We start from the raw sequence: 21,077 nt of genomic DNA, 5'->3' as shown, positions 1-21,077 counted from the left end.
ATTTACATAATAAAAGTTGTGATTTCTTAAATAAAAGTTATGATTGAGTCTTTTTATTTTCAATAAGGGTAAACTATTTTTTTAAAAAAAATTATCGATAAATATGTCTCTAAAAACTTCATTAGTATTATTATATTTTAAGGGATTAAATTATTGTTTATATAATTTGAAGAAATTTTATTATATTTTTTCATAAAAATTTTCCCTTATTATTTATAATAAAAAGACCTCATTAATTTCAGTGGTGCCGCTACCCCATAAGGCTAAACCTAGGTCCGCCCCACGCTTGAATCCATGTTTCCCATTGTTTTATTTCCTCGTAAGTCATCATGGTATTTAGGCTTTACTTAGCGTTCAAAAAGGTTTGGTGTCACACGGGTTTGAAATTAAACTAGTTAAATATAAATTGGTTAAGGTTTTTTTTTTTTTTGACCGCTTATAAATTGGTTAAGTTGAAAAATAAATAGTTTTGGCAAAACAAAAAAAAAAGTGGTTTTTTAAATGAAAATTTATGTGAGTTGAGTTTTAAAATCTAATTCAATTTTGGGTCTGTTTCAAAATTTTAAAAGTACTCAGATTAATATTTACAAATTACTTTCCCTTTAAAAAATATAAGTCATTTTTAAATAAATTTTATTCTTTACAAATTAATAAATTATTTTTAAATTAACATCATTTTTTTATATTCATTTTATATTTTTAAACAAACAATCCTACCAAAAAAAATATCTTATTTTTTTTAATAAAGAGTGTGTTTATTAATTATATTGATGGTCACATCTGTTGGATTCAAACCAGTACTTAGCAGGCTATGGGATCCTTATCATCAATACTAATTTGTCCGTCAGGGAAAGAAAAGATGGTTTATAGAATAGGTCGGGTGAAAACACTAGAGATGCCCAACCACACCCATGGTAACCCCGTAATTAGTTAAACTAATCCATAATCATAAGGTCATATCTGCTTTTGATTCCTTTTTCAGACTCGGCTTCGTATCATTGGGCTGATTTGTTAAATGCTGACTTGCAAATACTTTAAAATACTCTTTATCTCACTTTTTTTTTGGAAATAATAAGGGAGAATTATAATTAAGTCTCGTATAAAAAAATTAATTATTACAACGCCTATTAACAATTAAACTAAAATTATTGACAACACAATATATTATTATTTTTCTTAGTTTAATTATTAATTGATTTTATAATAATTAATTCTCTTATATGGAGCTCTAACGTAATTCTTCTAATAAATAATATAAGGGGACCCAAGGCTTCTAGAATTAATAGTTCTCAAACTTCAAAGAAACTAAAAATCAGAGTATCTCTTCATGATTATCGTAACAAAGTATCCTTTATGATGTTTTCAAAGTTAATTATAAAATAACATTCACTAATTTTATGTTTATTAAGAATTGGTAGTTTTACTGACCAAGCTTAAAAAATGATGGTTTGATAGATTTTACCTTCCCTCAATGAATTTTTCTATACCCAGTCTCATCAAAGATGTATGAAGTAGTTTTGGACCTAAGGCAATCTTATTATAAGATACATTTTAGAAGAATTTTTTGGTCCTTAATATTAGACACATGAAAGGTCATTTATTACTATTTTTCAATTTTACCTCTACTATAAACTTAATTTTATGACTCATCGCATATTATCCATTCTCTCTTTTCCTATTTTTAAGAGGATAAACTAGCTCACTGATTGAAAAAAGAATATTGTGTCCAAAAAATATAGACCAAATTTTTTAAAAGTTGAAAGCACGGCCAATTTATCATTGATAATTTAAAAATTTACAAGAAGTTTATCATTGATATACAATGATATATCATTAACAAATATAATAAATCGGTCATGATGTAAATATAATGAATATTGAGCTGTTTGCTTCATTTGGTCCTTTAACATAAGTTATATTTGCAAATGCCCTTTTTAATAGAGATAAAGTTAGAAATTTTTTTATTTTAAGACAGATTAAATGAACTAATTGTCATTCTTTAATTTTAGTAAAATAGTTGAAAGCACATTATAACAAGGATCAAAGGGAATATTATTCATTAATATTCATATAACTTTTCCTAGTGACCAATTTTATAGAATATAAGCAAGTACTAAATTCAAAATGAAAATATATAATTAACATTAATGTTTAATAGGAAAATAATTATAGGTTATGTAGGGTGTAAGTGAACAATTTTTTTTGCATAAAGGTGACGGCTTTAATTGCCTAGTGTCACACACGACCAGAGTCTCATCCGTCTATTTTTTCGTTTGGTTTAACAATGTAAGATTATTGTTAATTACTTAATTATAACATTAAAGTAAATATATTATCTATTTAATGACAACCATAAAGAAGTATTAAAATATTAATTTCACAAGTATTTAAGTGATAATAATGAATAATATATTTATTTTAATATTATAATTAGCAATTATTGAAGTAGTGTTTACACTGTTAAGCCAAACAAATAATAACTAACTAAATGCACACATGAGATTGGGCACAGAGAGGTATATTGATGGAGAGTATGAAAAAGATTTAAATCCAATAGTTGATACCTTAAAACTTGTATAAAAATATGTAACTTTTCAATTTTATCTTTCATTAAAATTAATAATCATAATAAAGTATTATATATAAATTAAAAGCATGTCAACTAAACTCATGCGCACAAACCACATTTAGGTAATCAAAACTCCTCAAGCTTCTAAACTACCAATTAATTACAAACATTAAAATATAGAAATTAACTCTTTAAAAAGTAGCAGTCACAAATATCTTTTGAAAACTATTCAAACAATTCAAAAATATGTATTTATGCAAGACATAAGTGTTTAAGAATGCATAAATACTACATACTGGGAAACAAGGGCAAAATACTAAATTTTTCCAAACTAGACTATATGCTGCAACATGTGGTACATGTACTGCAACATGTGGTACAAAGCCATAAGTTCTCATTGTTTGTCATGCACAGCAGCATGTCACCATGCATCATGGTGCACATGACAGTTTTTCTGATGTCATGACAGTTCTCTGACATGAACTTTTGACTAGTGTCATTTCCACAAACAATATTTTTAAGCACCCACACAAAACTTATTTTAAAATATAACTAATAACATAAGTTTTCACTTTAATTTTACTTTCCATTTAAAAGCTAGACATTCACATGCAAAATGACCACATTATGTCATTTTCGCTCACCCAAGCGTCCTAAAATCGCATCTTATGTAATTAGCCACTTTCAAGGGCTTAACCACATCTAATGGGAAATTTTTTACCTAATTAACCACATATCACATCATAAATACAAAAATAACCAAATTTGGCTGTTAACATGCTTTTTACCACACAATGAGGCCCTTTTTTTCCACATATTTCCAGAATTTCACCTATATGGCCAAATTCTCAAGATACAAACATTCCAAACATACAATTATATACTTATACTAGTATCTTAGTCCTTTCAACCTCAATTCACACAATTCCACACACATATTCAAGTTTGGCCACAATTAAGCCTTTCACACACAAGATTACTTTTTCTCAAATAACACACACACATGGCCAAATTCTACACCATCAAACACATCACCACACCTCAAGGCTAAGACACACACACTTACACGAGTGTGTTGAATCAAAGGTTTTGATGATTACAAAATTAAGAGAAGAGGTGTGTGTGTGTGTTATATGTGTAGATACATAAAGAAGCATGGATGAAGATAAAACCTTAAGCGCATGAAGAATCAAGAAAAGAAGAATATTTATAGGATAAGTTATTTAATTCTCTTAGATTTAATTTGAAAACTTTGATAGCTTAATCACATGTTATCAATCTTAAATGAACGCATCATCTTAAGTTCGTAAGTGTTATTTGTGCATCTTAGGACTTGTCTTAGTTAATTTAAGCTTAGGTGTAATATCATTCTTGATTATATTGGATCATAGAAGTTGAGCTTTTCTCTATATGATGTTGCATGCATGATTCAGTATAGTCCCACAGGTGATTTGTCACCTTAGACATACTGATTGATGTTTCACACCTGAATTAGTAGTGATCCACGTGTGATTTGTCACTTGTGTTTGTGTGATACCATGATGAAGCTTCTGTGCTCCAATTTACTCAAGATACCCTTATGTATGCATGCTTGAATTGTCACCTTGTATTCTCCTGCATATTATGAAGTGCTATTTCACGCCTGAATGGGAAAATATTCACGCATGTTATGTCACTAAGTCTTTTGAAAACATTTTGCCTAAGTGAGTCTCAAGCCATTTCAAGCTTGATTCATCACGTACACTTGAATGATTTGTCACTTATTATTCTAAGTCTATTCAATCATGCAATCCTTACTTGAATGAACATTAGTTTCACGCGTGATTTGTCTTCCAAAATAGATTGGTTTTGTAACTAGTCATTTCACATGTGTGTTATAGAGTGTTCCACACATGATCTATCTTCCAAAATGGTTTGGGTTATGTAACCAACTACTCCACACATGATAGTATGTTGGTCTCACAAATGATTTGCATACAAAATGACTTTGGCAATCTGCCAGTCAATTCATGCGTGAGAACATAAAGGTCACACACTTTTTTTGTCACATGGAATTGTTTACATCTCTTTATTCTACAAAACACGTATGAGTCACCCTGATGTTTATGTTTGAATTGTCACGTATGCTTGACTAGAACTTGGCTAGCTCTATTGCACACATGAATCCTCTAATTTAATGCAACAAATGTCACCAATGGCTATAAACACTATTCTAACAGTCTATCAACTATCAAAAATATATATGTGATGCAATTCAAGTCTAGAACAAGAACTTTGATTTTTGAGTGAAATATTCATCATTTAACCATTCTTAAAAAGCTTTTAAAGTCGTGTGTCAAAATCTTACATTCATTCATTAATAAAACATTCTTGATAAAGTTTGTGAAAAAGTTCTCACAAGTTTCTAAACTTTCAATTGTAATCAATCTACTCTTTTAAGAGAGTTCTTTGAGAGTTCTACACTTTAATTGAAATCTTGAAAAAGAGTTTTTCAATAGATTTACAGCAACTTGCTAGTTGTAGCAAGGTTTGTTGTTGAATCAAGACTAGTTAAGTCTTGAGAGTTGTATTGCAAGCACCCATTGAAGCTTGTGAGTTTAATTGAAAATCTCAAGTGTGATCTTAAAGATTAGACATAAACTATGATTTAGGTTGAACTAGGGCAAATCTTTTATGTCTTATTTTTTAACTTTTTGCCTCTATCTTCCTCTCCTTCAAAGTCTCCAAAAAAATTTAGTGTCACCTAATTCACCCCTTCTTAGGTGCTCACCTATCCAACATTTGGTATCAGAGTTTGAACTTTTAATCAAGGACTTAATAGTCTAAGAGGATCCTATTATTGGTTTTGGTAATAGTGTTCTCCCTAAAGGTGCCGATATTAATAGGCTACCAATATTTAATGGCAAAAACTACACCATCTAAAAAGGCAAAATGAGATTGTTCTTTAAGGCATTAAATCTTGATTTATGGGAGATTATTGAAAATGATCCTTATGTTTGCATGAAAATGTTCAAGCTACTGATGGCTCAATGGCTACATTAGATCCTATTCCTCTTATGGATCTAAATGATTCTTCTACATGGGCTATGGTTCCCTCTACACAACTCTACAAACCAAATTCTCTATGTAATAGAAGTTTTGGAAGCCTATCTTAGATCAAGAGTTCATTCTCTCCTCTGATAACTTGCATCTTTTTTATGATACCAAAGGGGGAGAAAATGCTAGGATGGATTATAGGCTTAAGGGGGAGTTGTAGTAGGATTATCATAGACTTAGGAAGAATTTTCTTAGTTTTTGGAGGAATTGTTCTGACACTTCTTGTATTTTGTCATTTATCCATGAAATATTTTGTTCATGTCTCTTCAATCTTTACTTTTTAAGTTTATTATTCTACACTTATAATTTTTAAGCTCCCATATCTGATTAAGGGGGAGTATTGCATTAAACAAAGAACTTTAATCTTAAGGTTTTGTCATCATCAAAAAGGGAGAGAATGTTGAATCATAGGTTTTAATGATTACAAATTTAAGAGAAGAGATGTGTATTATATGTGCAGATACATAAAGAAACATAGATGAAGACAAAACCTCAAGAGCATAAAAAATCAAGATGAGAAAAAATTTATAGAATAAGTTATTTAATTCTCTTAAATTCAATGTGAAAACTTTAAGAGCTTAATCACATGTTATCAATCTTAAATGAATGCATCATCTTAAGCTCATAAATGTTATTTGTGCATCTTAGGACTTGTCTTAATCAATTTAAGCTTTGGTGCAATGTAACTCTTGCTTATATTGGATCATAAAAGTTGAGCTTTTCTCTATCTGATAATTCATGCGTGATTCAGTATGGTCCCATGCGTGATTTGTCACCTTAGGCATACTGATTGATGTTTCACTCCTAAATTAGTAGTGATCCATGTGTGATTTGTCACTTGTGTTTGTGTGATACCATGATAAAGCTTCTATGCTCTAATTCACTCAAGATATCCTTATATATGCACGCTTGAATTGTCACCTTGTATTCCCCAGCATATTATGAAGTGCCATTTCACGCTTGAATGGGAAAATATTCACGTGTGTTATGTCACTAAGTCTTTTGAAAACATTTTGCCTAAGTGAGTCTCAAGCCATTTCAAGCCTGATTCATCATGTATACTTGCGTGATTTGTCACTTATTATTCTAAGTCTTTTCAATCAGACAATCCTTACTTGAATGCACATTGCTTCCATGTGTGATTTATCTTTCAAAATGGCTTGGTGTTGTAACTAGCCTTTCACACGTGTGTTGTAGAGTGTTCCATGTGTGAGCTGTCTTCTATAATGGTTTAGGTTATGTAACCAGTCATTTCACTCGTGATAGTATGTTGGTCCCACACATGATTTGTCACACTAAATGGCTTTGGCATTCTACCAACCAATTCACACGTAGGAACTTAAGGGTCACACACTTGTTTTGTCATACATAATTGTTTATATCTCTTTATTCTACAAAAACATGTGTGAGTATTTGTACTTGAATTGTCACATATGCTTGACTGGAACTTGGTTAGCTCCATTTCACACGTGAATCGTTTGGTTTCATGCAAGAAATGTCACCAATGGCTATAAATATTGTTCTAATGATCTATCAACTGCTAAAACTACATATGTGATTCAATTCATGTCTAGAACAAGAATTCTATTTTTTTAGTGAGCTATTCATCATTTAAGTATTCTTAAAAAGCTTTCAAAGTCATGCATTAAAGTCTTTCATTTATTCATTTATCATTCTTGATAAAGTTTGTGAAAAAGCTATCACAAGTTTCTAATCTTTCAATTGTAATCAATCTACTCTTTTAAAAGAGTTCTTCTTTGAGAATTATATACTTTAGTTGAAATCTTGAAAAGGAATTTTTTAAATGATTTGTAATAACTTACTAGTTGTAGCAAGGTTTTTTATTGAATCAAGACTAGTCAAATCTTGAGAGTTTTACTAAGATTGCAAGCACATATTAAATCTTGTGAATTTAGTTAAAAATCTCAAGTGTGATCTTGAGAACTGGACGTAAGCCAAGATTTGGGTTGACCCAAGATAAATCTCTTGTGTCTTACTTCTTAACTTCTTGCATCTATCTTCCTCTCCTTCAAAGTCTCCAAAAAAAATTAGTGTCACCAAATTCACCCCCTTTTAGGTGCCAGCCTATCCAGCAAAGTGCATCAACAACATATATGCATGTATTCCTATAGAAACTTATAAACATGTATATATTTTACAACACTACTAATTCATTACACAAAACTCAAGAGAAATCATAGTCTCACTACTCTTGGTCCAACTTTCTCTCTATTGCTACCAATCTCAAAAGCTATAAAATGTTAACCATGAGGTGAGATTTACATCTCAGTAATTAAGATAATTCAAAACCATATATTAAAGAGAATAACCATAAACAAGTAACTACAACTTTATCTTTCTCAATTCAAAGGATATACGTAATATGTATATTCATTTTGACTAAATTGTTTTCACACATATGATCATCCTAATCCATCCATTCCTCATACATGCCCAAATGAATTTATAGGTGACTCTGACTATCACCAAGAGATTATTTCTCACCTAACTTTCTGTAGGTGAACCATTAGGCCAATGTGTTCTATCTCACTTCAAAACTATGAATTCCCCTAATTATGCGTAACCGGGCTGTTGTTGACTCCTAATCTCATCCTTGCAAACACTAAAGAGTTGTCAAACTGCTTGAATTTTTTAGAGTATAGTCCCCTAATATTGCTACACCATGGGTCCCCTGGTGTTAGCTAATCCATATAGTTTTTCATGCATATCTCTTCTATACAAAGTGAACTCCTACCCTCTCTAATGCAAATGATGTAAATATATGCATACCATTTTCTTTATATATATATATATATATATGTATATGAAATAATAGTTCACTTCTAAAACCACTTTCACAATTTATTCATTTTGTAAATAAATTTCTTTTTGATACAAAATCATGTAAATTTACAAATCATGCCAACAATTAAAATCACACTCATACCATGCGCATTCACTTATAATCAGTTAATCTAACTAACAGGCAGAATGAATTATTTGGTTATCTCAACACTTTTATTACTATAAAAGTTATCCATAGTTCTTTTCACCCTATTAGCTTGCTCTTGTTCAATTCACACCAATCACCTCAATCTACACAAATTAGCATTATAAATCAATTATTAAATTGACCAAAAATACTAATTAACATGATTAACCATTAATAATTATCTAATCACTTTCCTATAACTACATTAGGTCCTAACCATGCTACATAAACCTTCTACCACTTCCATTAGCTTCTTTTCAACCATACACACATTATTACTCCTTTAAACTTCATAATTTAGGTTAAATTGAGCTTATAGCTTCAAATTTTAATTGTTACTTTCCAAACCAATCACAAAACCTTATTTTAACCCCTATAAACCTTTTTATTATCAAAGGGTAAAAAAAATCCTTTAAAACTCCTTGATTTAATTTCTTTATATCCTAAACTAAGAGAAACTAGGGTGATATAAAACTTATCCAATAAGCGACTTGTGGGAACTATCTCTTAATTCTCCAAGATCTCTTGCCCTAGCAAAGCAGAGCTTCTCCTCTATAAAACCCCTTAGTACTAAACTCAATGAACTAATAAAAATCATGATAATCGAAGGATTAACCCATTTAGGAGATTACCAAGTTTTAGTTTTCAAAATAAGGGATCCCAAGTTTTCCTAAGTTAAAAATATATTCAAATCATTCTTTGACTTATCAATCAGATTAAAAACAAGTTACAGAAGTATGGGATTTCTCTGAAGAGTGAAAGAAATTGAAAATAGTTAAAAAACGACATGCTTGTTATGAGACAAGGCAATGCGCTGAGGCTTGTGCACATTGCGTCGCGGAATGTTTCTCTCTATGCCACGTGCTGCGGCTCAAGTGCCAATGTGCCGCAACATGGTGCACATTAATAACAGCAAATTCTGGTGTCATTTTATAATAGAATTGGGGAACTTTGAATACATCCTGATTCTCCATCTGATGTCCAAATGCCATGATCTAGGTGTTTATGGAAAGGTCTTTTCATAAACTAGCTAATGGCATAAGTTTCATTTTTAAAACAAGTCACACCAAGAAGTTGAATACCCAAATCCATTTTGACTACTTTTCACAATTTTTCACAACAAAGGGTGTCCAAAATCCAAAACAAGTGCCAAAAGCCTTTCATAATTCTCGAATATGTCCATTGGACCTAGGACTATTAGTACAACATATCATGCAGACTCAATTAATAATATAACACAAAATTACTCATCAATCCCTTTTTCACCAAAAACAAAAAGGGGAGGTAATTTGCCTTGCATTACATCAAAACTAATCACAACATGCTCAAAACATCACTTCTACATTTGCACTAGTATTTTGGCCTTATCAACACATATCTCATCATACACAAATACTTAGAGCTTAAAATACAATTTAGATATTTGCAACAATATGCAACCTAAAATTGGCAATAATATTCTGCTACACAAAATAAATATAATCTAGAGACATACAATAAAAATGAAGTAATTCCTAGCCTCTTAAGCCTTCTCCCTCTCTACACTAGAACTAAAGCCTGTAAAATATTAAATGAAAAGGGTAAGTCTAGCTACTTAGTAACTAAGGTAAAACCTAACCTATGCAGTTATATATTAATTGTAACCATACACATGCATATGAAACCAAGTTTTTAAGACATGCTTAAGCACATTTCATAACTTATTAATCCACTTAACACATTTTTATCTCACACATGCTTGGTACATAATTACAAAATACTTAAACATATGACTATGACCCAATATATCACACGACTTGCCACAACTCAAAATATGTAACACGTTATAAATTTACATAGACAATGATCAACCAACATTATACCCTCTTTATTTCCTTTGACTGAAACTGTGGACTATAACACTGAATAGGGCTCCATCCATGTGACTAGACTACCCAAACTCACCAATCGTAAGGTGTAACTTGGTCAAAAATCATAAGACTCACTCTCAAACCACAGCTTCCCCTACTCTTGAATCTCTAGGATGTTGTATTCCCTAAGTTATTCTCCTCAATAAATTGGTAGAGAAAACTAGGTTCTAATCCCTCAACAAATTATGGAATAGTCCCTCGACAAATTGTGGGATAAGTCTATACCCTCGTGCACTAGAGGGTAGCCTAAATACCATATGGATTTTAACTATTTCCAATCCCTAGTAGAACTCCTGCTAACTGATCATACCATGTATAATGCCTACTTATTTTTACAAATCTCATTTCCTCAACATTATTTTCACTTTCAAGTGTAACATCTCACCACACCCTCTAAGGTTTTTTGCTCTACTTAGGCTCACCACTACCTCATTAGTCTAGTGATGCTATAGCCTAACATGATATTATATTACCCATTTTCACATACAATTACTACTTTATTCTCATTGTCACAACATTCTATTTCTTCATTAATCCACATTTACCTCAACTTAATATCACATTCATCTTTCCAAAAGTATATGCATGCTCATAGTTTGAAAACTATCTTAATTTCACATTTGCAATACAAGTTAGATATAACATCATGCACGTTCATATTTTCAAAACATAGATCAAAAGTATTAATATGTTTTCACATTAAAATCAACTCATGCATGTAACAATCCACATTATCCACAATTAACAATCAATTGATATATAACTACCTAAAATAGGGTTTTGTCGGTTACCTCAAACTTTTAAGAGGTCAAAGGTTTACCCCTCAATATTATAATTTCCGAGCTTGAATTCCCAAGCTAAATTGATGTCCCAAGAGTTCAATTGCTAATTCTCTAACTCATCAACATTGCCAAAAACACACATTTCAACTCTCATCTCTACTTCCAAATTACCCAATGCTCACTTTGTCTAAGTTTGGGCCTACCCATTGGTAAGTCATTAAACTTTCATTAATGCCATCACACTCTTCCAATAACCCTCATTAATGTCATTTTTGCATAATAATGAGGCCTAACCACCAAAAGTACCAAAATCAAATATATCTAGGTTTAGATACTATAATCTACTCCCATTAGCTCCATTTGAATCAATGGATTCGGACCCATAACTTATATGAACTGAAAATCATCTTCCACTATCAAACCTTAACTATAAACTCATAAATATGAAAGAAATATGAGGAATGGGGTTTAGGGTACTTACCTTAAGTGTTTAATAGCTTCAAAATGTCCTAAATATCCTCTAAAGATGAACCTTAGCCGATTTTTCTATTAGTTCTTCGTTTCCTCTTTTCTTCTTTCTGTTTTTTTGCCTTAATTTAGGACTGATAAATTGTAAAAAATGGCCATGTGCCGCGACGAACACTGAATGCGTCGTGGCGCATGGCATAGAGAGGTTCCCTTCTCACATCAATTGTGTCCATGTGCCGCAGCATCTGGCACAGTAAAACTAAATCTTTATTTTCTTTTTCTTTTGATGCTCGGGTGGACCGACTTCATACCAAACCCACAATTAGGGCTGAAACACAATCGAAACTAGTCATTAGACTTCCTTAGCCATACACCACTATAATTTGCTTAATTACTATAATTAAGCTTAATAAATTAGGGGATTAAAAATTAAGATGTTACATCCTCCCTCTCTTTCATGTTCCTCCTCCCTTTTTCCTTCTCTCCTCTCGTCTGATCCATGACACATATGTCACAACGCATGGCACAATGAGAAACTTCCCACTATAGCTCACACACTTCATGCCAAATTGCCATTCTTTCATTCAATCTTAATCATTCAACATTCTAACATGTCCAAATATCAATTTACCATCCAAAATCTTGATTTTTCAATTAATTTACTAATTTAATAATTTATTTCTAATTAATAATTAGTTTCTGAATTAGAAATTTGAAATGTTATATCAACAACTTGTTATAGTTAAGAAGGGGGAGGGTTGGAAAAAAAATTGAACTACTATATTTTTTCCTTGTATTTAGAACTAAATAGGGATTAAAATTTTACTTATAATTAAGACCATATGGAGTACAAGTTATAAAATTTATAACATCAAGAGATTTTTTCCCCCAATAATAACATTAAAAAAATACCACATTATAAACATAAGAAAGATAGCTATAGTTGTAATAAACAATGTCCAGAGAAGGTACATTATTTATAACCCAAATAGTATAATCATGTTATTCAATATTGATTTTCTTTGATAACCTTTGAAAATTTTTAAATTACAATATTTTTAATCATCAATTTGTTAGACTTTCAGTTCAGACGTCTCTTTATTTATTTATTTATTTTTAACTTACTTTGCTTTATTGGTTTCTCTCCCCCGAGAGAAGCAAGGGATCGAATTTAAGTAACTTCCTTTTCTACATAAAAATATCAAATATGGCCACAGTCTGCATAGATGGGTGGGCCAATTTTACAATAACAGAAATTACAATTACATATATTACATATCCATACAAAAATTTGGACCGTACAAATGGTAGCCGAATCACAAGAGCGCTACAATTTTTATGATAATATGACTATCGTATCACATAATATCAACCCCATTTATTTTATTTTATTCTTTTTCTTTAGAAGAACTAAGTGACAAACAAAAGGGGTTTGGTAAAGATATCTAAGTACAGAAAAGAATGAAGAACAAAAAGACACTACCAAGAGCAAAACGACACATATTACAACAACAAATACGTGGTACTCCCATGACTTTTTATTAATTAGTTGAATAATTCCCAATTGAACCTGGGAAGAACCGAATTACTATTGGTTGTGGTGGTTCTGGTGGCTGACGTGGAAGCAGGTGGTGACGTGGCAAGGATTAATGGTGAGGGGGCAGAGTCAAATGTCTCCCAATTGGTGGTGACCACAACTCCTCCAGCGTTTGAATACCGTTGTGGTTGCTCTTCAACAATTGGGGCAAGACTTTGCTTTTGCTGGGTATTATGCTTGTGACCTGCGTTCTTGTGTGGCATTGAGTTCTTGATTTTCAGCATATCCAGTGTTTCCACGTATTTCTGAACTCTTCTCACCTGTACATCATTATAATTTATTACCATTATAATACTGACTTCGAAAGTGAACCTGTATTTGGTACCAAATCTAAAATAGAATACGCTTTTTTTTTTTTAAATAGAAAAGAAGCAAAGCAACCCCAACAAAGCAGGATTACATCAACCAGGATCAAGAGAGGACTTCCTCTCTTCATCCACCTCCTTGACAAGTAAGGTGGAAGTTGATCAAAAATAATTCAAACACCTAAGTGATCCTGAGCATTAATAGCTAAAAAATGGGCACAAAAATTAGCCTCCTAAAATACGCTTGACTCATGAATAGTGTGACTTTTTACAAATTTTATATTGTATATACTTATGTGAAAAAGTAATAAATAGGCCTCTAATTTTTCCTAATTTAAAATTATTAGATCCATGTTATTTATTTTTTATCAAACTTTTATAATTTTGAAATATTAATTTCTAAAAATTAAATTATTAATGAATGATAAACTTTTTCAAAACAAGAATACTTTTAAAGTTTATAAAAATTTTGATTTAATATTTTTGGCTAAAAAGGAAAAAATTTTGATTTAATACAATGTTTATATTTTTATTAATTTGCATTACACTCTCTCATAATCAATAAGTTTAAATGGAAGTAATATTGGGAAAACATAATATACATATCCCATAGTGTATCTTATTTTATAATTAAAAAATACTTCTAAAAGGTATTCTATAATAGGGATAGGAGGGACTACTTTTTAAGCTTTTAAATAAAAATTATAAATGTAACTTTTTTCTATATATTCCTAATTGATTTTTATTGTTTTCCATTATTATTTTTTTATTCAATTATTTTAAATAAGTGGCCGACATAGCCTGGTTTGAGACCAACCGGATATAGCAAGAGGACAGGGCCTAACAAGCTGCTGGGTTTGTTGAACACTCCTTTTGAAAACATTTAAAACCAAATCAAATTAAGACAAAATATTATGTCTGGCATGCCAAAAAAAGAAAAAATAAAGAGAAAAGGGAAAGTAGGTCTAAAAAATGTGGTAGATATATTTTTCATTTCTTTAATACCTTTTTTTAAAATACTTTTCTAGCTCTCAAACATTACATAATAATTTGTTATTGTTTTGGTTGAACTGAAAAATCTAATCAATAATGACAAGAACTCAGACTCATTGGTCAGTTTGAAAGGTAAATAAAAATTTACCTGCATTTTTCTCTGCAATTTAACATCTCCATCAGCCATTATAGCATCCAATTTAAGCAATTGATTCATAAACTGCTCAATCAGACTAATCACATCCGATTCAGCAACTTTCTTCCCTTTACTGATAATCGATTCAAGAGCACCCACCTAAGCCAATTAGTCTCACAATTAATCACTAATCAGATTCCATAATTAATCAATTCCATAATCAATCACTAACCAGATTCAGATTCAATACCTGGCCTGCGAGTCTATCAACTTCCAAGCTGATCTGTGATATGCATTTTGCAGCTTTCTCCATGTTGGCATTTTTCCTCATCTCTAAGTATCTCTTTTCTTTACTAATTGGATCTTCCTCTAACACTATCTTGGACTTGTCCTTCACTCCTACTATGTCAAGGAACGTTTTTGAATCTCTCTCCTTGTTTTTGTACAACAGTTTCTGGTCTTGGTGGTGCAACCCAGTAGGCCCAGATAGCATTTTCTTCAATTCCCCTGTAAATTAATAATAATAATAATAATCCCATAAAAAACAATAAATAAGTGTTTTATAAACAAAAGTAACATGAAATAAATAAAGTAAATAAGGCAAGAGTTATTTATTACCAAATGTGGCTTGCGAGCTAATGTTGACTTGATGGTAAGTTGACCCGTATTTAACCCTAACTCTGATTGTCGGTGCCGGCACCGAGTTCCGATCCGCCTCGGCGCTTCGCTTCTGTACCAACATTCCTCCAGGTCTCATTTCCCATTCCGCCGCCGCCGGCGGCTCGCCTGAGATTCCGTTCATCTTCATCATCTTCTTCCTCGCGAGAAACGAAGTGTTTGTGTGAATTGAATTCCAATTTCCAAAGCCAAACGAAGCTTAGAATAATTAGATCTCTCGTTGCCGCGACTGCGAGTCTCAGCGATCTGAGTTTGAACTTGAAGCCGTCCACTCGAACCAATGGCTGTAACAAACTGTTTTAGAAACAGGTGAGTCGCATTACAGAGCTTTTTTACAAGAGACTTTAATCGGTTGCGTCTTGGAGAAGAGAAGACAAATTGGAGCTTATCAATATCCTAATCTTGGAGTTGAAGGCAACCGCATGAGATTGCCGGTCGGTGACCAGAAGAATCGGCTCCGGCGGAGTTTTTCTTTTTTTATTCTTTTCTTTTTTTATTTTCTTCGGAGAAAAGTGACAAAACAGGGGAATGAAAAAGTTGAACCTGCCAAATTTGAGCGCACAGATCTTTCCTCAAAATACGGCCGAATGTGTGCGCGACAGTTTTCTCGCCTAAATCTTTCCCGAGAAAATGAACACCGAGGTGAGAACCTGAACTCCGATAATTCTGAGGAGAGTGCAGATGAATCAACGTGAAGTCAAAAACGAGAGAGAGAGAGAGAGAGAGAGAGAGAGAGAGAATTCCAATGATGCGGAATGTGTCTCTCTCTTCTCTTCCGGAGGACTCGATGAAGAACAGAGGGAGGAAGAAAATGAAAATGAATTAAAAAAAAAAATGAAGAGTTGCCAGCTAAGTCTGCTGGCAGGCTGTGACCTAGATATTTACTTACAATATTAATTAGTTAGAATTATGAATATTTAATTATAATTATCAGTATCAATCATTAATAATATTCTTATCTACCTACACGTAATATAAAAATTTTAATGAGTGGTGGTATTGCCCATTTCACCATCTACATGCAACACACGAAATTCGATATATTTTAATATAATAATCTATCATCAATCCATATACTAATATTGATATCATATGTATAAAATACTTAGTCTGTGTGAACGAATCACACTGTATGCATCACTCAAATACAATGCAACTTTCTGCATCAATACAATATAGATATGTAAACCTGAAGATATCAATATATTTAATTTGTACTAAAAAAATAGGAAAAATATATTATTTGTAGGTCATTAATGTTGTGATTTTTCCCTCATACATAATATGTGTAATTCTAAAAAAAGTGTTGCTAATAAATCATAAATATGAATATATCAATATATAATGTCAATTTTATTGGAAGTTTATTTTTGTTACATTAACAATGTTTAACCCTATGATAACTGTCATAACCAAAAAAATCTAATGATAACTTTTACACCCATTTCATCTTTGCCATATTTTATATACCAGGTCTAAATGGAAATTTATAAGTCTACACATAAATTGTGGCTCACTGTAAGCTTCATATGCGTATAGGATCCATAGTCCAATTAATACTAATTTTTAGTACCAGCCTAATTTATATTAATTTAATTAATTAGTGAAATAATAATCACGGAAAGCGAACAACCAAAGCCGCCAAATAAAAAAAAGAACAAACAAAGAAAGAAGCTGCCAAGAGACTGGAGAAGGGATAAGAAAAACTGAGATAAAAACGAACTGTTGGGATGCCATTCATTAGGTGGAATGCAGCATAGGTAAAAGTTGTGAGTTTATGTTGACACGTATCAATCAGGGGGTACTTTGGGTATTGTGTTCATTTAGTGGGACGCAGATGAGGGTTACGTGGCGAGTTAGTTTGTGGGAAGAGTAGAAATTATAGTTAGGGGAACGGCGTTCTTTTGTGCCGCAAAAGCTTCTTCTGATGTTCTTCTCTTTCGCTGCACTGGTCACACGTGTACTCTCTCTTCCTCGTGACAAAGTTGCACTTCGGTTAATCGGCCTTCTATAATGTGTTATCATTACCTAAGGAAAACTTTTCAAAAGATCTGTTGTTATCAATATATTCACATGCAATGTAGCAATTTTGCTTCACATTTAATGTTTAATTTATTAACAAGTTTTTTTTTTTGGCAATTTCACTCTTCAACTAGAGAATTGAGAATTGAGTCCTTTTTCAATCCAGAGAGAGAGAGAGAGAGGGTTGAGTACTTTTTAGTGTAATGTTTTACTCCGCTCTTTAAAAATGATATAATGTTATTTGGATCTTTAATAAAAATTAACTTAAATTATAATTAAGTGAAAAATTATAAAAAAGAAATTAAAATGACTGAAAAATAATCAAAAATTATAGATAAGAACCTAAAAATTATATAAAAGATTAGACTTTTATGCAATTTTTTTTGTTTTGTGCCATTTTTTAAGGTCATTTTCTAGAATTTTTTTGAATAATATAAAGATCTGTTAATTCAAAAAATGGATACAAGCTACATTAGCTTATAAAATGAGACACAATCTTTTCATCATTCACTGATTCTTGAAAAAAAAGTTTTATTTAATCAAAAGCACACTTGAAATTATCAACAAAATTTAAGGCATGCTAAGAAAGTAAATAAGCACAAAAGTTTGCCTCACAGTACATAAAATTTAATTTTCTAGAATTTTATAGTTAAGTAATGATCAAAATTCACATTTGTTACCGATATGAACAATATTGCATTGTTTTAAAATATTAAAAGAGAACATTACATTAAAAATAAATGTATAGTCTTGGATGTTCTTGGATTTATAATTTAGGGGTAAAAAATTGTCATTTAACCTTTGCAAAAAAAAGAATAAACCTAGAATTTGTAATCCATACAATTCATTTCAAAAATTTAATTTATTAAATACTCTACCTATTATTATCCTTCATAAAATTTAATAAAAAAAATATTTAATATTTTTTTAAAAAATGAATTTGTCTGTTGTCTCCTTCACTTTTAGTTTTAGTACTCTCTACAAATCTTTTTAAAAGAAATAAATAATTGTTTCATTTTTTTTGCCAGAATAAATAATTGTTTCATTCATGCATGCATGCAGGTCGAAGATCTTGATCATTTGAAAGGTACAAAAAGAAATATTTTAAAAAATTAAATTAATGCTTGAGACAATATGTACCATATGTATTCATTTTTTATAATTAGATCTAGAAAAGACTCTCCTTTCTCTTTTGTCAAAAGATCCAAAGGGATTAGTAGATTTAATTTAATTAAGAGATATTTTAAAGATAATTTTTTATATATTTAACTAGTAATTCTTGAGATCCATTATATAAAAATAATTTTTTTATATTAGTAAATTTTTACTAGGTCTAATTATAAAAAATTGAGATCCATTTTTCTTTCAAAAACATCCGTCTTGATAATTTGAAAGATCCAGGGATTAGCATATTTAATTTAATTAAGAATAATTTTAAAAATATTTTTTTATATTTAACTAATAATTCTCTTTATCTCAACCAAGTAATTAACAAGATTTTAGTCAGACAACCGCAGGAACAACATATATCAGACCCTACGCAGGTCTAGATATCCCAGCAAGCCTATAATGACGTGCAACTTTGAAAGTAATTAAAAGGTAGTTTGAGATATATATATATATATATATATATATATATATATATATAACTTAAATCTAGTTCTGTTTTAGTCTCTTACATTGAAGTTTTGGCGTAATGATTAAGAAAAACAATAAATAACTTAACGACAGCAATGTGATTTAACTAAATTTTTGTTATTGTATTTTCTTTTTTTATCAAGTCGAACAATATTACTAGTTAAGAGAAGAATTTGACAGAAAAAAAAGACGAATATTAATTATCACAGTTAAAGTGGAACAAAAATATTTTGCTAAAACGGCAATTGAAATGGGACAGGAGTATTTAGCATGTAGTATTATGAATATATTAACTATACGTTCTTACTGGTGTAATTTTTTTTTTTGCTTTTAGTAATTTTGAAAATTAATGATTTTGGAAATAAAATATTTAAGTATTTAATTTTAGCTTGCAATCTTACTGTAGGTTAATGAATAATCTAATGTAGGAAAATGAACAACTCATCATAATTATAATACTTCAAATAAAATCAAGATTTAGTAATGATATAAATACCTCTTAGAGTCAATGAACAATTTTATATATGTAGGTCAATAAACAATTTCATGTAGAAAAATAAACAACTCATTTTATCATGATGAAAACATTTGGAAGAAAATCAAGATTCAACAATACTATAAGAAACTCCTATAAGTTAACAAATAACTTCATGTAAGGAAATAATTTCAGTACAAAATTAAAGGATATGAGGAACAATGAGATAATTTTATTCTACATTTTAATTTTACTTCAATTCCTCCGGTTTGAAGTGAATTCTCATTAAGTATGATCCAAGAGTTTTAAATAAAATTTTTCAAATTTTAATTTGTTTGTACCAACTTGATAAGAGAAGATGTAACATTTTTTTCAGGATTACCATTAATAGAGTTTTTAAAATATTGACGTAACTCAACTACAGATGAACTCTTTTTTAGACAAAATTGGAATAAAGTTGGTTAATTAAAACAATTAACTAAACCAAGTAGGATTATTCACACGCAATGGTCTCTTTCTCTTTCTTTTTCTTCTTCTTCTTCTTGATGCAATTGTCTCTTTCTACTTTGATGCAATTTCATTTTAGAAGTAACTAAATATTGGAAGCAATTTTTTAGGCCAAACTTAATAGGTTAGCTCAAATGAATTTAAAAAATTTTAAAGTCAGGCATGGGCATGGAAGTTAAAATATTTTTTTTATTGCAAACTTATTTGGGCCACCCGTATAAATTCAAAGAAATTCGGGTGAAGCTTGAAACAGAATGAGTTTAGCTCAAATATGTGAATTATTTATTTATTAGTAATAAAATAGTATTAAATAAGATAAAAATTTAAAAAATATTAATTTTTAAAAAATAAAATTGAAATTAGCTAAAAAAATAAAAATAAAATAAGATTTAATAATTTAAATATTTGGGCCAATCTAAATAAGCCCGAGATATTAATGCAATGCTTGGCTATCTAAACTTTTTTATATTTTAAACTCAATTTGAATAAATTTTTTTAAATTGAACCTGATTAGCTTGAATTACTAGTTTTACTAAATAATCATATGTTCATTTATATAAATGCTTTGCATAGCTTGTCTTGTCTTTGCCTGGATCAAATAGGCAATCAAGGTTTCCTTCCTGCAAATATTTGAGTTGCTTTTTATAGTCATGTTGATTTAAAAGATAATTATTATGGGCCTATTCATCCTTTTACATTAAAATATGTGCTAGCTCTATTGAAATTTTAAGAGACTAGATTTTTGGTAAATATAAGGAAAAAAAAATTAACATGCAGATTCTACTAATTTTTTCAATTTTAAATTAAGTTCTTGTAATTTATTTTGTTGTAATTAATTTCTTATAGTTTGATAAATTAAATTTTTTAATCTCTACAATTCAAAATTATTAATGAATAATTGAGTTTTTT

At 30.3% G+C, this 21,077-nt stretch overlaps 1 protein-coding gene across 2 annotated transcripts; it reads right to left on the bottom strand.

Moving 5' to 3' along the window:
* Window positions 1-13,056: 13,056 nt before the first annotated feature.
* Window positions 13,057-16,337, bottom strand: LOC129302266 (BAG family molecular chaperone regulator 1-like). 2 transcript variants are annotated; one of them, XM_054941023.1, is made up of 5 exons: window positions 16,070-16,337; window positions 15,467-15,820; window positions 15,099-15,355; window positions 14,861-15,007; window positions 13,057-13,674 (listed from the first exon to the last, which is right to left on the bottom strand). In XM_054941023.1, the coding sequence occupies exons 2-5, from the start codon at window positions 15,657-15,659 to the stop codon at window positions 13,363-13,365; spliced, it is 909 nt and encodes a 302-aa protein (XP_054796998.1). In that variant the 5' UTR covers window positions 15,660-15,820; window positions 16,070-16,337; the 3' UTR covers window positions 13,057-13,362. The 2 variants fall into 2 exon arrangements, with proteins under 2 accessions (XP_054796998.1, XP_054797008.1); XM_054941033.1 differs by having other exon boundaries at window positions 15,467-15,810.
* Between the last annotated feature and the right edge of the window lie 4,740 nt (window positions 16,338-21,077).

Source organism: Prosopis cineraria, unplaced genomic scaffold (assembly GCF_029017545.1).
Source record: "Prosopis cineraria cultivar Desert tree isolate PC_DT_omini unplaced genomic scaffold, ASM2901754v1 PC1, whole genome shotgun sequence".
NCBI lineage: Eukaryota > Viridiplantae > Streptophyta > Magnoliopsida > Fabales > Fabaceae > Prosopis > Prosopis cineraria.
Note: the sequence above shows the minus strand (reverse complement) of the source record. Positions and strands in the feature narration are given on the sequence as shown.

What these genes read in the sequence shown, in the direction of transcription:
- LOC129302266 (XM_054941023.1), bottom strand. Translation starts at nt 15,659, where the DNA reads ATGATGAAGATGAACGGAATCTCAGGCGAGCCGCCGGCGGCGGCGGAA. An exon ending in TAGCTCGCAAGCCACATTTG is followed by an intron (nt 15,356 to 15,466) that starts GTAATAAATAAC and finishes ATTAATTTACAG; the next exon opens with GGGAATTGAAGAAAATGCTA. An exon ending in AATTGCAGAGAAAAATGCAG is followed by an intron (nt 13,675 to 14,860) that starts GTAAATTTTTAT and finishes AATGATGTACAG; the next exon opens with GTGAGAAGAGTTCAGAAATA.